At 37.0% G+C, this 14,243-nt stretch overlaps 1 protein-coding gene across 1 annotated transcript in view; it reads left to right on the top strand.

The window, feature by feature from the left end:
- LOC140146073 (ectopic P granules protein 5 homolog) overlaps window positions 1-14,243 on the top strand; it is a 74,922-nt gene that overhangs the window by 13,591 nt on the left and 47,088 nt on the right. Inside the window, 12 exon segments of the mRNA XM_072167826.1 lie at window positions 387-513; window positions 516-629; window positions 1,180-1,325; window positions 2,252-2,481; window positions 4,191-4,299; window positions 5,073-5,181; window positions 6,128-6,284; window positions 6,876-7,064; window positions 11,303-11,463; window positions 12,022-12,173; window positions 12,768-12,908; window positions 13,935-14,099. Coding sequence (XP_072023927.1) covers window positions 387-513; window positions 516-629; window positions 1,180-1,325; window positions 2,252-2,481; window positions 4,191-4,299; window positions 5,073-5,181; window positions 6,128-6,284; window positions 6,876-7,064; window positions 11,303-11,463; window positions 12,022-12,173; window positions 12,768-12,908; window positions 13,935-14,099 — 1,800 coding nt within the window.

Below are 14,243 nucleotides of genomic sequence, written 5' to 3'. Positions count from 1 at the left end.
GTACATACATACAGTGACTAATTTCAAGTTATATGCATTCTAATTTTAGGAAAAACATTTCTAAACCTATACTCATGATACCATTGATTTTGAGTGCTTAGACCTGTACCAAGCCTTAGAATTTTGTGACTACAATTGTATTTAAGAAAACATGCAAAAAGATTTTCATTCAAATTTCAAAAATATTAAAATTTGACTTTCATTGCCAGTTAGAACTAAATAAAGGATTAGGATTATTTGTTTCATTTGGCAAAAACAGGATAAATGTTTTTAATTCCAAAAAAATTAGTACTGCATTTTTCTGGAATAGCAAGTAGTGTCTAAAATGTTCTTTTAGGAGTTGAAGGTTTGATTTTAAAATGAAAATTGTTTTTATTTCCATCTAGGGCATGTGTGGGGATGGTGTTGGAGTGAAGGAAATGCATCTCTATCAGACAGTTCAATTCCACAAAGATAAACTGAAGCAACTTGAAAAGATCCTCAAGTATATCCGCAATCACGCCCATGATACTTACTCCTCTGTGCTTACACAGCTCAGTTATCAAGACTACAGATTGAGTCATATCTGCATCAGTTGTTTGCAAGGAGTCCAGCACTATGTGAACTGCAGAATGCATTACCAGTTACAGGTAATTCAATCATTTTTGTGATGCTTATTCTCAGCAGAGTCTGCACAACTTGGTTAAACTTGGAAGTAACTATGGCACATGCAGCTATTGGATGTGCTATAGTAACTTGCACCTGCTGCATGTGCCATAGTCAGCCATAGTCACTTGCACCTGTTGCAATCACATGCACCTGTTGCATGTGACTATGGCACATGCATGTGTTGCATGTAAAGTCATGAGCACCTGAACAGGTGCTGCCTAAGCATGGTCATCTTCTCACCTTATCAGAAAATATTTCACTTGCTCATCATCCTCACTGTTCTTGACTACCGTATTATTGCCTCTCTCATGATTAGCATCCCTTTTCTAACTTACACCTGTTTTCTATGCACTAAAAATGTACCCATATTAAGGCATTTTACAATATAGTTAAGCACCTAGATACAATAGAATTGGGTCAAATATAGTAGCTTACAAGCCATCAAACTCCGTTTGCTATTTAGATTTATCTATAGGATCTACATCTTTCTTTTCTATAATTACCCATAAACATGTATCTTTGTTATTGCAGCCCATCTTTTTGCATCATCAAACCAAAGTACAAGGTCTCAAATCCACAAGCTGAAGGAATGTATATCAGTACTGTTTTCATTCCAAAGACGACCTGTCACAGATGAAGAATTTCTCACTTATTCCAGAGGCTGGCTAGCAAGATTGGTAGGTATACATTATAGAAGAGGCCAGGGTAGAAAACAAAACAATTGATGTCATTGGAAAGTTACTGTTTTGCATGTTTCCCCCTTAAGTAATGGTTACTATAAGTATAATACTATCCTTGAATTGTGGACTATGCAAGGTTTGATTATGGTTGTTTTATGTTTGGTAGGATTGTTTAGAGTTGGGATTCTGGTGTCCAGAAGTTTTAAATATTAAGTTCATGAAAGATGTGACTTGCAGTGTGTCAATAAATTATAATTACATAATCTGAAGTAAGAATGAATTATCACAACATGTACTGTTTCAAGTCTGCACAAATGATCACAGCTGTTAATAGTTTCAGACACAGTGTACTGTCTTGAAATACTCTGTCAGAAGTTATACAGAAAAGAGGAACTATATCATGAAAATGAGAGACTGAAACTTTAAAAAAAACCTTTCTATTGATAACATTGCCATTATTGTCACCATAAATGTGAGTGCTGACTGTCAAGATGAAAGTGAAACTCTGTTAAAATAAGATAGAGTGCAAACTCATTTATATGAATCTATATGGAACCTCTTTTAAAAATGGTCACATTCTGAACAGTATTTTAGAATGCAAATTGTACATTTGCGGACCATCACTTATTGTGATGTTGATATAAAAGTGAAAGTGATCAATTGAGGGGTGAGTGAGCATGCATGTGAGGGTGTGTGAGTGGATGAGTGTTGGTTTGTATTGAATAAGTAGAATGAGTTTGTAATGATTGTTAACATGTTTAAATATTTTAGTTCATTTTCGTAAAAATTGTTCTTCACAAATTCACTTATTGTAGTCATTGCAAGGAATTCAATTATATAACCTTCATATATTTCAGATTAAATTCAAGATGTTGAATATAACATTAGTCTAATATGATATTATTGTTTTTCTTGTATTCAAGGTGGCAGCACTTCTTAGACTAGCGACACTAGAAGACCATGTCTTCCTTCTCAATCACATCCTTCGTTCACCAGCAGGAATTGACCAATGGGCAGCCTGCTTTATTCAAATCATTGTATCTGGTAGCCAATCAGCAGATAGTAGTCCAACGAGAGATAAAGTGACAGCATGGGGTGATCCACTGTTGGACCATTTTGGAAACCTTCTCTCATTTTTTATGTCACCAGTAAAGTAAGTTTGATGCAGCAGTTGTTTCAAACCATGTAAGCAGGGTTCTTGGTTCTTGGTTGTGTAATCCTTAAAAGCTGATCTCAGCTACACTAGGATGAAAAGTACATCAGACGTTTACAGCCTGTGGACATACAAAAAATAACATAGGGTGCGAAGCAAATCCAAATAAGCCAAATCGAAAAACAAAAGGGTGCGCTATATACAAGGTGCAAATTCATTTAAAGGATATGTAGTCCATGAAGAGGCTGCATCTCCCTTATTACTGGCGCTGCAACACTCTTGAAAACGGGCACAGATGGTGCGATGTGTAGAACTGCTGCTGGTGGTAGCCTGTTCCAAACTGCAATGGTTTCTGGGTAGAATGCATATTTGTATGCATTTATAGTAGGAATGAGCAAGTTGACAAATTTCAATGGGTGATCAGTTCTTGCTGATATGTGAGTTGCCCTTTGAATACAAGATGGGGGTGTTATGTGCACTAGTCCATACTGGATCCTGTAGAACATGCAAGACTGTTGTATTAGTCGTCTAACATGTAGTGAGTCCCAGTTGAGTTTGTTTACAAGAGGTGACACATGTGTTTCTCTGCGGTAGTCAGAGAAAACAAATCTGGCTGCATTTCTTTGAACCTGTTCCAGTCTATTGATTTCGTGGTTGTACACGGGTTCCAAACTTCACTTGCGTACTCGATTTGTGGTCTCACAAGTGTTTGATACGATTTATCTTTGACATCAGTTGAACAGGGGGACAAAGTTCTCCGCAGGAGACCTAGTGTACGGCTGGCTTTATTGATGACTTTAGTACAGTGGTCGCTCCAGTTCAGGTTATGCTAAATAGTAACACCTAAATAGTCATGTTGTTGGACTATATTCAAGTTTTCCCAAGGAGATTGTATTGACATAATACAGGGTTTCTTTTGCGTGTGATGTTTAACACTGCACACTTCTTGACATTGAATTGCATTAACCACTTGCCAGACCATTCAGCTAGGAATATACAAGATATGATTTAACTTTTTGGGGCCCTGGGCCAGGCCAAAATTTAAAAGCCCAAACTTGCTGTGAGGAAGGCATATGCACTCTAGTGGCCAAGATTTGGTTTACGTAAAAGATCAACAGTGTCGGCAGTTGCATTTAAATTTAGAAGGTGACAAGTATATTTTGTTCTGATTTTTCTATGACATTTGCATGTCACAAAAAAATTCAATTTCAGACTAATTTGGCCCAAAACAAAGTGAATTTTACTACTTGCAGGGCCAAACCAGCACTGGGGATATAGCTTGTAAAGTTGCGAAAAAAATTTAATTTCAGACTAATTTATCCCAAAACAAAAGTGAATTTTACTACTTGCAGGGCCAAACCAGCAGGGGGGATATAGCTTGTAAAGTTGTGAAAAAATTCAATTTCAGACTAATTTATCCCAAAACAAAAGTGACTTTTACTACTTGCAGGGCCAAAGCAGCACTGGGGATATAGCTTGTAAAGTTAGCAAAACATGGTATTTTTCATGGTATACAGGTAATCAATGATTTTAATGATCTAAAGTGGTTGAAATTACAGTGCATCACATAAAAGTCAAAGGTATTTTCATTTCACAGAATTAACCCATTTCCTCCTCAGAAATTAACATGCCACATACCATCTATTTTACATAGGTGCATGATTAATAAGAAAATTTAAGTAATTTAAAATATGTTTGCCGTTTCTCAGATATCGAGATGAATTCCTTGCCAAGATCAAGAAAGCTATCACACCTAATAGTAGTGAAATCAAAGATAACCCATTCAACTGGGTTCTCCTGGATGAAGATGGGGAAGAGGTAAGAAGTACACCAAATAGTATGGTCATACTTGGGCATAATGAGAGCAGAGGGTGGGTTGAAGGTGCATTTTTCTTTGAGATATTAAGAATAAAGTGAACTCCTATGCCCTAGCGAGACAATTTTGTTCGGCTGCAGCATCCCTGGGAGATACTGAAGGGATGCTGCAGCCAAACAAAATTGCTTCTCTAGCTCAAGATCGCAACAGTTGGAGAAAGCTTGTAGTCGCTTGCTCTGCAGCCGACTGATGATGATGATGCCCCACCCAAAATTGTGGGCTAATTCTAGAAGGAGGAGGAGAGGTAAATCTAAGAGGGGTCATTAATAGGAAATGCATATCAAACTACATGTATCTGTCTAGTCAGAAGGTTAAAAAAGGCATTGTTTCTATATACTATCTGTGACATATGATTACTTTGTAAATATGAGTATATGTGACACGATCTGGTCAATGGGGGCCAAAGGTGGCAAATTTGAAACGGAGATAAAGGTAAAAATATGGAGTAAAAAACAATAAAATACATAAGAAAATAAACATCAAAAAACTTCATAACTTTAGAACCAAGTATGCTAGACCTTTGGTGTTTTCAGTCAATGATAGCCTATTCTATGTATAATGTAATAATTACAGTAACTCAATTGTCAAAAATGCCTCCTTTGGCCTCCATGGACCAGATCGTGTCACATATATAAATTCCACAAAACTAAAAGGGTGATAGAAGTTTCCTATGATGTGTGCCTTACACTAGGTTCTTCCATTTTGTATCCTTTAGGATGAAGACGTCGATAACACCTTATTGAATGAGAATGATTTGGTAGCTGTCATACATCAGTTTCCATTTGCAGAAGTCTTCAAGCATATACTCCATATCAGTGATACTGGTGCGTTCACTACCTGTAATAAATATGTGACTCCTCGCCACAACTGAGCCCGGATGTCGCCAATCATCATTTTTGAGATATTCAACCAAAATATTCTGCTTGAAATTAGCTTTAAAATGATGTATATCATGTCTATAGTACTTGACATTTAAGTAGTGAAAAATCAATAAAACAGTCAATAAATCCTTTCTTTCCTATTGTTTATTGTTAAGTTCGATGGAGCATATCTCAATAGTGGCACTGGCGACATCCGGGCTCAGTTGTGGCGAGGAGTCACATATGTGTATTTAGTACTAAAGTAGATTTCTTAGTACTTCTGTGGTCCTGGTACGGGCTGGTAATAGGCATTCGCGCAGAAGTGGCAAGGTCTCCTCCTCTACGTGCTGACAACCAATGGGTCAACTGTTTTGTTGTCAAGACCGTTGATCAGCTTATCGGCCTGATTGTTTATCACTTCTGTGTTTACGCTCATGTTCGCTCCGGCTACAGAAGTAATACAAACTTTACTTTAATAAGATAGATTTCTGTATTATGTATGGCTGTACATACAAATGCCAATAAAACTCATTATCTTGGATTCACAAAAACACATTTGTGCATCTTGGACTTAGCAGAAAATAATTATTTAAAAAAACACCCAAAAATACCAAACAGATACACTGAGAGTCAATCATTAGACATGGACCTTTCTAATGCAAAATATGCCTCATAACTACTAGAGCTGTAATAGATGAGCTTCACATGGCAGCATGATGCAGTAATGACAGTACTCACTTGATGTATAAGGTCCAGGGTTCAATCCCAAGTAGTGGTGACTTGCTGGGAAAGTTGGAAATCAGGAGTGACATGCAGACATAAGTGGTTGATGCTGGGGATGGCCAATTGGCCATTAACACTTAGTGTTTTATGAAGTAATGCATAAATATCTTGATCTATATGTTCCCAGATGGTACGTCATATAACATAGAGCGTGTTGCCAGTGTAGACATCATGAAGCTGATTGCTTTTGCAACATTCCTGATTGGGGTACTGCATCAAGGAGTACAGACTTTTAATAGATCACGCTACCGACAGTTTGTCAAGAGAATTGGACGATTGATAAGGTAATGGTCTTTTATGTAGCATTTTATGTAGCAGTGTCTAGCAACAAATGTTGATGTAAACAATTTCAAACCATCTTTTTATTCAAAGCTTCTTTTTTTTTGGTTGCTTACTTGTCTGCTTGCTCTTTCTCTTCAAAACATTATCTTTATCTTTATTTTGAAATATAATCATCTAAAGTAGGCATAAAGCCATTTAATATTCATGTTTTTGTGTGTGTTTTTTCAGAGATAATTACAACCAGTAGGTGTTCAGTGGATGGGGTTTTCATATTCAGTCCATATCAACTGAGCTCTACGCATGATAACCATCTAGTGCAAATACTCCTCATCTTAAGTGTTTTTCTTTCCGAAGTAAAATAAATATCTGAGACGTGGGAGGGGGGTTATTGATATTTTTTCGGCCAAGTGGTTATTAGAGCTCTCATTTTTTCAGCAAAACATGTTAATTGTTATCTATTGATCAAAATCACCTGCTCTAAAATGTATGTGCATCAGATATAACAGAAAGTTATTAGTTCTGTGGGTTTATTTGTTTTGTTCATGTTGTATTAGCAGACATTTTATGTTTATTAATATTGTTGTTTGCTTCAGACACACTGTACAACATGTATCTGATCATTGGTTGAATTATCGTAGCTGGCGACGCAACACGTGTCAAGATAAGGATGATGACATTCCTAATATGGAACCCATGGACCATCAGCTATCTATACTCAAACTACAGGTGGAATTTGATGAGTTCTTCTTCAGAGCAACTCAGTATATCATGTCAGCTCCAAGGTGAGATAATTTGATGAGTTCTTCTTCAAGGCAACTCAGTATATCATGTCAGCTCCAAGGTGAGATAATTTGATGAGTTATTCTTCAGGGCAACTCAGTATATCATGTCAGCTCCAAGGTGAGATAATTTGATGAGTTTTTCTTCAAGGCAACTCAGTATATCATGTCAGCTCCAAGGTGAGATAATTTGATGAGTTCTTTTTCAGGGCAACTCGGTATATCATGTCAGCTCCAAGGTGAGATAATTTGATGAGTTCTTCTTCAGAGCAACTCAGTATATCATGTCAGCTCCAAGGTGAGATAATTTGATGAGTTTTTCTTCAAGGCAACTCAGTATATCATGTCAGCTCCAAGGTGAGATAATTTGATGAGTTCTTCTTCAGGGCAACTCGGTATATCATGTCAGCTCCAAGGTGAGATAATTTGATGAGTTCTTCTTCAAGGCAACTCAGTATATCATGTCAGCTCCAAGGTGAGATAATTTGATGAGTTCTTCTTCAGAGCAACTCAGTATATCATGTCAGCTCCAAGGTGAGATAATTTGATGAGTTCTTCTTCAGAGCAACTCAGTATATCATGTCAGCTCCAAGGTGAGATAATTTGATGAGTTTTTCTTCAAGGCAACTCAGTATATCATGTCAGCTCCAAGGTGAGATAATTTGATAAGTTCTTCTTCAGGGCAACTCGGTATATCATGTCAGCTCCAAGGTGAGATAATTTGATGAGTTCTTCTTCAAGGCAACTCAGTATATCATGTCAGCTCCAAGGTGAGATAATTTGATGAGTTCTTCTTCAGGGCAACTCAGTATATCATGTCAGCTCCAAGGTGAGATAATTTGATGAGTTCTTCTTCAGAGCAACTCAGTATATCATGTCAGCTCCAAGGTGAGATAATTTGATGAGTTCTTCTTCAGGGCAACTCAGTATATCATGTCAGCTCCAAGGTGAGATAATTTGATGAGTTTTTCTTCAGGGCAACTCAGTATATCATGTCAGCTCCAAGGTGAGATAATTTGATGAGTTCTTCTTCAGGGCAACTCAGTATATCATGTCAGCTCCAAGGTGAGATAATTTGATGAGTTCTTCTTCAGAGCAACTCAGTATATCATGTCAGCTCCAAGGTGAGATAATTTGATGAGTTCTTCTTCAGGGCAACTCAGTATATCATGTCAGCTCCAAGGTGAGATAATTTGATGAGTTCTTCTTCAGGGCAACTCAGTATATCATGTCAGCTCCAAGGTGAGATAATTTGATGAGTTTTTCTTCAAGGCAACTCAGTATATCATGTCAGCTCCAAGGTGAGATAATTTGATGAGTTCTTCTTCAGGGCAACTCGGTATATCATGTCAGCTCCAAGGTGAGATAATTTGATGAGTTCTTCTTCAAGGCAACTCAGTATATCATGTCAGCTCCAAGGTGAGATAATTTGATGAGTTCTTCTTCAGGGCAACTCAGTATATCATGTCAGCTCCAAGGTGAGATAATTTGATGAGTTTTTCTTCAGGGCAACTCCGTATATCATGTCAGCTCCAAGGTGAGATAATTTGATGAGTTCTTCTTCAGAGCAACTCAGTATATCATGTCAGCTCCAAGGTGAGATAATTTGATGAGTTCTTCTTCAGAGCAACTCAGTATATCATGTCAGCTCCAAGGTGAGATAATTTGATGAGTTCTTCTTCAGGGCAACTCAGTATATCATGTCAGCTCCAAGGTGAGATAATTTGATGAGTTTTTCTTCAGAGCAACTCAGTATATCATGTCAGCTCCAAGGTGAGATAATTTGATGAGTTCTTCTTCAGGGCAACTCAGTATATCATGTCAGCTCCAAGGTGAGATAATTTGATGAGTTTTTCTTCAGAGCAACTCAGTATATCATGTCAGCTCCAAGGTGAGATAATTTGATGAGTTCTTCTTCAGGGCAACTCAGTATATCATGTCAGCTCCAAGGTGAGATAATTTGATGAGTTTTTCTTCAGAGCAACTCAGTATATCATGTCAGCTCCAAGGTGAGATAATTTGATGAGTTTTTCTTCAGAGCAACTCAGTATATCATGTCAGCTCCAAGGTGAGATAATTTGATGAGTTCTTCTTCAGGGCAACTCAGTATATCATGTCAGCTCCAAGGTGAGATAATTTGATGAGTTCTTCTTCAGGGCAACTCAGTATATCATGTCAGCTCCAAGGTGAGATAATTTGATGAGTTATTCTTCAGGGCAACTCAGTATATCATGTCAGCTCCAAGGTGAGATAATTTGATGAGTTCTTCTTCAGGGCAACTCAGTATATCATGTCAGCTCCAAGGTGAGATAATTTGATGAGTTTTTCTTCAGGGCAACTCAGTATATCATGTCAGCTCCAAGGTGAGATAATTTGATGAGTTCTTCTTCAGGGCAACTCAGTATATCATGTCAGCTCCAAGGTGAGATAATTTGATGAGTTCTTCTTCAGGGCAACTCAGTATATTATGTCAGCTCCAAGGTGAGATAATTTGATGAGTTCTTCTTCAGGGCAACTCAGTATATCATGTCAGCTCCAAGGTGAGATAATTTGATGAGTTCTTCTTCAAGGCAACTCAGTATATTATGTCAGCTCCAAGGTGAGATAATTTGATGAGTTCTTCTTCAGGGCAACTCAGTATATCATGTCAGCTCCAAGGTGAGATAATTTGATGAGTTTTTCTTCAGAGCAACTCAGTATATCATGTCAGCTCCAAGGTGAGATAATTTGATGAGTTCTTCTTCAGGGCAACTCAGTATATCATGTCAGCTCCAAGGTGAGATAATTTGATGAGTTTTTCTTCAGGGCAACTCAGTATATCATGTCAGCTCCAAGGTGAGATAATTTGATGAGTTCTTCTTCAGGGCAACTCAGTATATTATGTCAGCTCCAAGGTGAGATAATTTGATGAGTTCTTCTTCAGGGCAACTCAGTATATCATGTCAGCTCCAAGGTGAGATAATTTGATGAGTTTTTCTTCAGAGCAACTCAGTATATCATGTCAGCTCCAAGGTGAGATAATTTGATGAGTTCTTCTTCAGGGCAACTCAGTATATTATGTCAGCTCCAAGGTGAGATAATTTGATGAGTTCTTCTTCAGGGCAACTCAGTATATCATGTCAGCTCCAAGGTGAGATAATTTGATGAGTTTTTCTTCAGAGCAACTCAGTATATCATGTCAGCTCCAAGGTGAGATAATTTGATGAGTTCTTCTTCAGGGCAACTCAGTATATCATGTCAGCTCCAAGGTGAGATAATTTGATGAGTTCTTCTTCAGAGCAACTCAGTATATCATGTCAGCTCCAAGGTGAGATAATTTGATGAGTTCTTCTTCAGGGCAACTCAGTATATTATGTCAGCTCCAAGGTGAGATAATTTGATGAGTTTTTCTTCAGGGCAACTCAGTATATCATGTCAGCTCCAAGGTGAGATAATTTGATGAGTTTTTCTTCAGGGCAACTCAGTATATCATGTCAGCTCCAAGGTGAGATAATTTGATGAGTTCTTCTTCAGGGCAACTCAGTATATCATGTCAGCTCCAAGGTGAGATAATTTGATGAGTTCTTCTTCAGGGCAACTCAGTATATTATGTCAGCTCCAAGGTGAGATAATTTGATGAGTTCTTCTTCAGGGCAACTCAGTATATCATGTCAGCTCCAAGGTGAGATAATTTGATGAGTTCTTCTTCAGGGCAACTCAGTATATCATGTCAGCTCCAAGGTGAGATAATTTGATGAGTTCTTCTTCAGGGCAACTCAGTATATTATGTCAGCTCCAAGGTGAGATAACTTAGAAATCTCAAGTGTTAACTTAGTGTCACTCAAGAGCTAGATAAAGTAGCTAAAAAGTAGGGCTATGATAGTAAATAATTCCACTAAATCTGGTACAAAAGCTTGTTAGTGGAACCTATACAACATGGTGCTTAAAAGAAATCATGGCACAGCATTCTCTTGGTTTTTGTTTAGAATGTTGGCAGTAAGATGGCAATGTACATAGTGGAATAAATTTGTGAACCCAGTAGTTATCTCCAGAAAAGATATACACTTGTGTACTCAGTGGCTGCAAATTATTACTGCATGCATCAATCTCGGAGCTGTCACAAAACATATAACCTGTATAATTAATGTACTTTCAAAATGCAAAATACTGATGAGAAGTAAATGTTCATGTATTGCTCATAAGTGAATGATTTTTGCATAACAAATTAATAGTGATGTGGTCTTGCATTGTGTCTGTTACAGGCTTGGCACATGGCAGTTTATGACTGACATGCCATACGTGTCTCTTTCACAACTCATGATGTGGCGTCTATTGTGGTATCTACATCAAATGGAGGATGATAGCAGGACAAATGAGCTGAGACCAGGAGCCACTCCTGATGACTATAAGAATAACCTCAGTGGTAAGTACAATGTAACCTTCCAGGTAAAGACCAAGCTCTTTATAAGAGAAGATAATGGTGGTACTGGTAAGTAAGATTTTGTGATACCAAGTTAGTTCATATCATGATCAAACCACCTTTATGATATTGGTTTCCTATATTTAATTTTTGGACACATGTACAATTGAGAGCAACAGGTGCCTCCCAGAAGCATTCCACGAGCGTATATCATTGTAAACTAGCACGGCCAAAATAATTAAGTCAGTCACTGTGCGATGTTGTTACTAAACAGAGACGTACACCTATGTCATGAAATGTAATGTAGCAACAGTAGTTATATTGTCATTGAGGATGGGGATACCATTACCCATACACATTCAATCGGAGATGTAACTTTTCCAGATATATCCGGAAATTCGGATCTGGGGCATAAGTTAAAAAAATGACAAATGAAATACCTAAAATTTGAGATTAGGACAAGATAATGCATAAAATCATTTTATTTTTTAAATCTGTTCATGCAGTCTTCTAAGACAAACCTTGTTCTTCATCATATTATTTATCTACATGTCTCCACAGAACGAGTCAACAAAATAGCATTTGAAGACAAGCTACGGGAGATGCCCATGTCAGAAGTGATTTATTTGCTGACATCATTTGCCAACATGGGAAGTATAAGACCAGCAGAAGAAAGGGATTTCATCAATTTCATTGCTGTGGAGGTCTATGAAGTAAGTATAATATGACATGATCGTGAAAATGTATTAAGATATTCAATATCTAATTTTGACTACATTAGGCCTGCAAAATTGCTACGTTTTGATACAAACCCCTGTGAAAATTTTCCAAGAACTTTATGTTCCATGTTCCAAGTTATCATTAAAAGCATTCATTCACATCTTTAGTCAGTATACGTTCCTTGAATCAGTAAAGTAAAATCAAATTATGAGATTTTCTCAAAAACTCTTACATTTTTGCAGGAATCTATAGTTGGATTTTCTTTCTGAAAATTTATACTTTTATATACTTCTCATCATTACATTTAGAGATACAATAAAATACAATATCTAAATTACTGACTCTAGAAAGGTATACAGACTATAACACAATTGATTAGTTGCTGGAACAGTAAGAAACAAAAATAAATTGAGCACCTGTTTTGTCAATATCTCAAAATCAATATTACTGACATTAGACTCATTTCCCCTTGATCATGACCCTTATGTTTGTTTCATTGGCAAATATGTTCCTTTAGATCTAAGCACAATCAACTTTTATTCCAAAATTGTCTTACAGCTTGTTTGTTTCAAAATTCCATCCTACAGCTTTCATATGTGCGAGAACACACACGTGAATTCTGCTCCAAGATTGGCCGAGAGCTTTTGAGTGCTTTAGCTTCAACCCATCCCTTCATCATATCTACCATTGTGCAGGAGATAACATCAACTTTACATGATGTTGGCTCTGTAAGTATTATGCAAAAGATTTAGTTTGCTCAAAAGTTTGTTGTGTTCTTTCAGACATTTAGTGGTTCTTTAAAAAAAAATTGAATGTTTTTGCACGATGCATGTCAGGGTTGAGTGTAAGGTTTGTGAAGTATTTCCTTTGGTTTAGGGGTGGGGGTTTAAGGGTAGACGAGGTATTGTTGGTCGAAACAACCTAAAAATCGATTTTCATTATCTAGATCAATATATTATTGAACATTAACACCTTGATGTTTTGCAAAAGTTCAATCTACAAATCGTATACTTTGCAAACTTGCTTAATTTATTGTTGTTAATTAGTTATGTACGTTTTACAAAAGTGTTGTTGTTTCAGCCCTCTTAACAACGTAACTCAAGAACCACAGCACCTATAAAAGTATATCTGTGATATTTTAATTCTTCTACATGCTCGCTATGAATTGAGCAATGCAGTTTTTGCCAAAGCTCACTACCATTCGTAAGATGCTGTGAACTACCAAATCACAACAGTTAAAAATAATTAATAACCTTAAGTAACTCATTAATGGCATGTTTGTGTGGGTATTTGCCAATCGCACGGTCGTCTCAAAACAAGGTTCTACCTGTGTGCTGTGTGCGAGTACGCCTTTCAAATGCATGCTTTAATTACCGCTTACACATTGCAAAAGCCTTCTGGTGCATTGCTAGGAAAGCCTTGAAACAAAAATGCACATTTTATGCATGTGTTTGCAGGAGAACCTCGCTTTGGTATCAAGATGGAGGATCCATTTAAAAGGTGAATAGTGTTCAGCAATCAATTTAAAAACCATTGCAACTGGTGACCAACAACATAGAGGTTAGTTCATTTACTCATTATTGCTAGAAAACCTATTGGGTTCAGCAAAAGCAAGAGCCTTTCCTTTCATATCTGGAAATTATGATTAAATTTTCATATAAACAACATATATTGAATCACTGAGTTAATTAGACCAGTAGATCAATGATCAGTGATTTCAATTACAACTGAATTGTGAATTTCCCTATCTACAGATGGTGCTGCACCTGTTCCGAGAACTTCCTGTGTTTCTATGGCGACCATACCCAGATGACATGACCTTGCTACGAGTGTGGCTACTAGATCATGGAGTCAATACTGTAGAAAATCAGTTGGCTAGACTGATGTTACTCAAAATGAACTGGGGCTTCCAAGAAGAGGTAACTAAATAACTAAATATGTATATAGTATAGCACCAAATGTACCAACATGCCTCTATTTAAAGGCTTACTTAGTGATCCCAGTGAAAGTGTAAAAAAATTGTATATAAAGTTTTTACATTTGATATAGTGTAATATTTAGAC

Source organism: Amphiura filiformis, chromosome 1 (genome assembly GCF_039555335.1).
Source record: "Amphiura filiformis chromosome 1, Afil_fr2py, whole genome shotgun sequence".
In the NCBI taxonomy this organism is placed as follows: Eukaryota; Metazoa; Echinodermata; class Ophiuroidea; order Amphilepidida; family Amphiuridae; genus Amphiura; species Amphiura filiformis.
The sequence above is the reverse complement of the archived record's forward strand: the minus strand, read 5'-3'. Positions and strand labels throughout refer to the sequence as shown.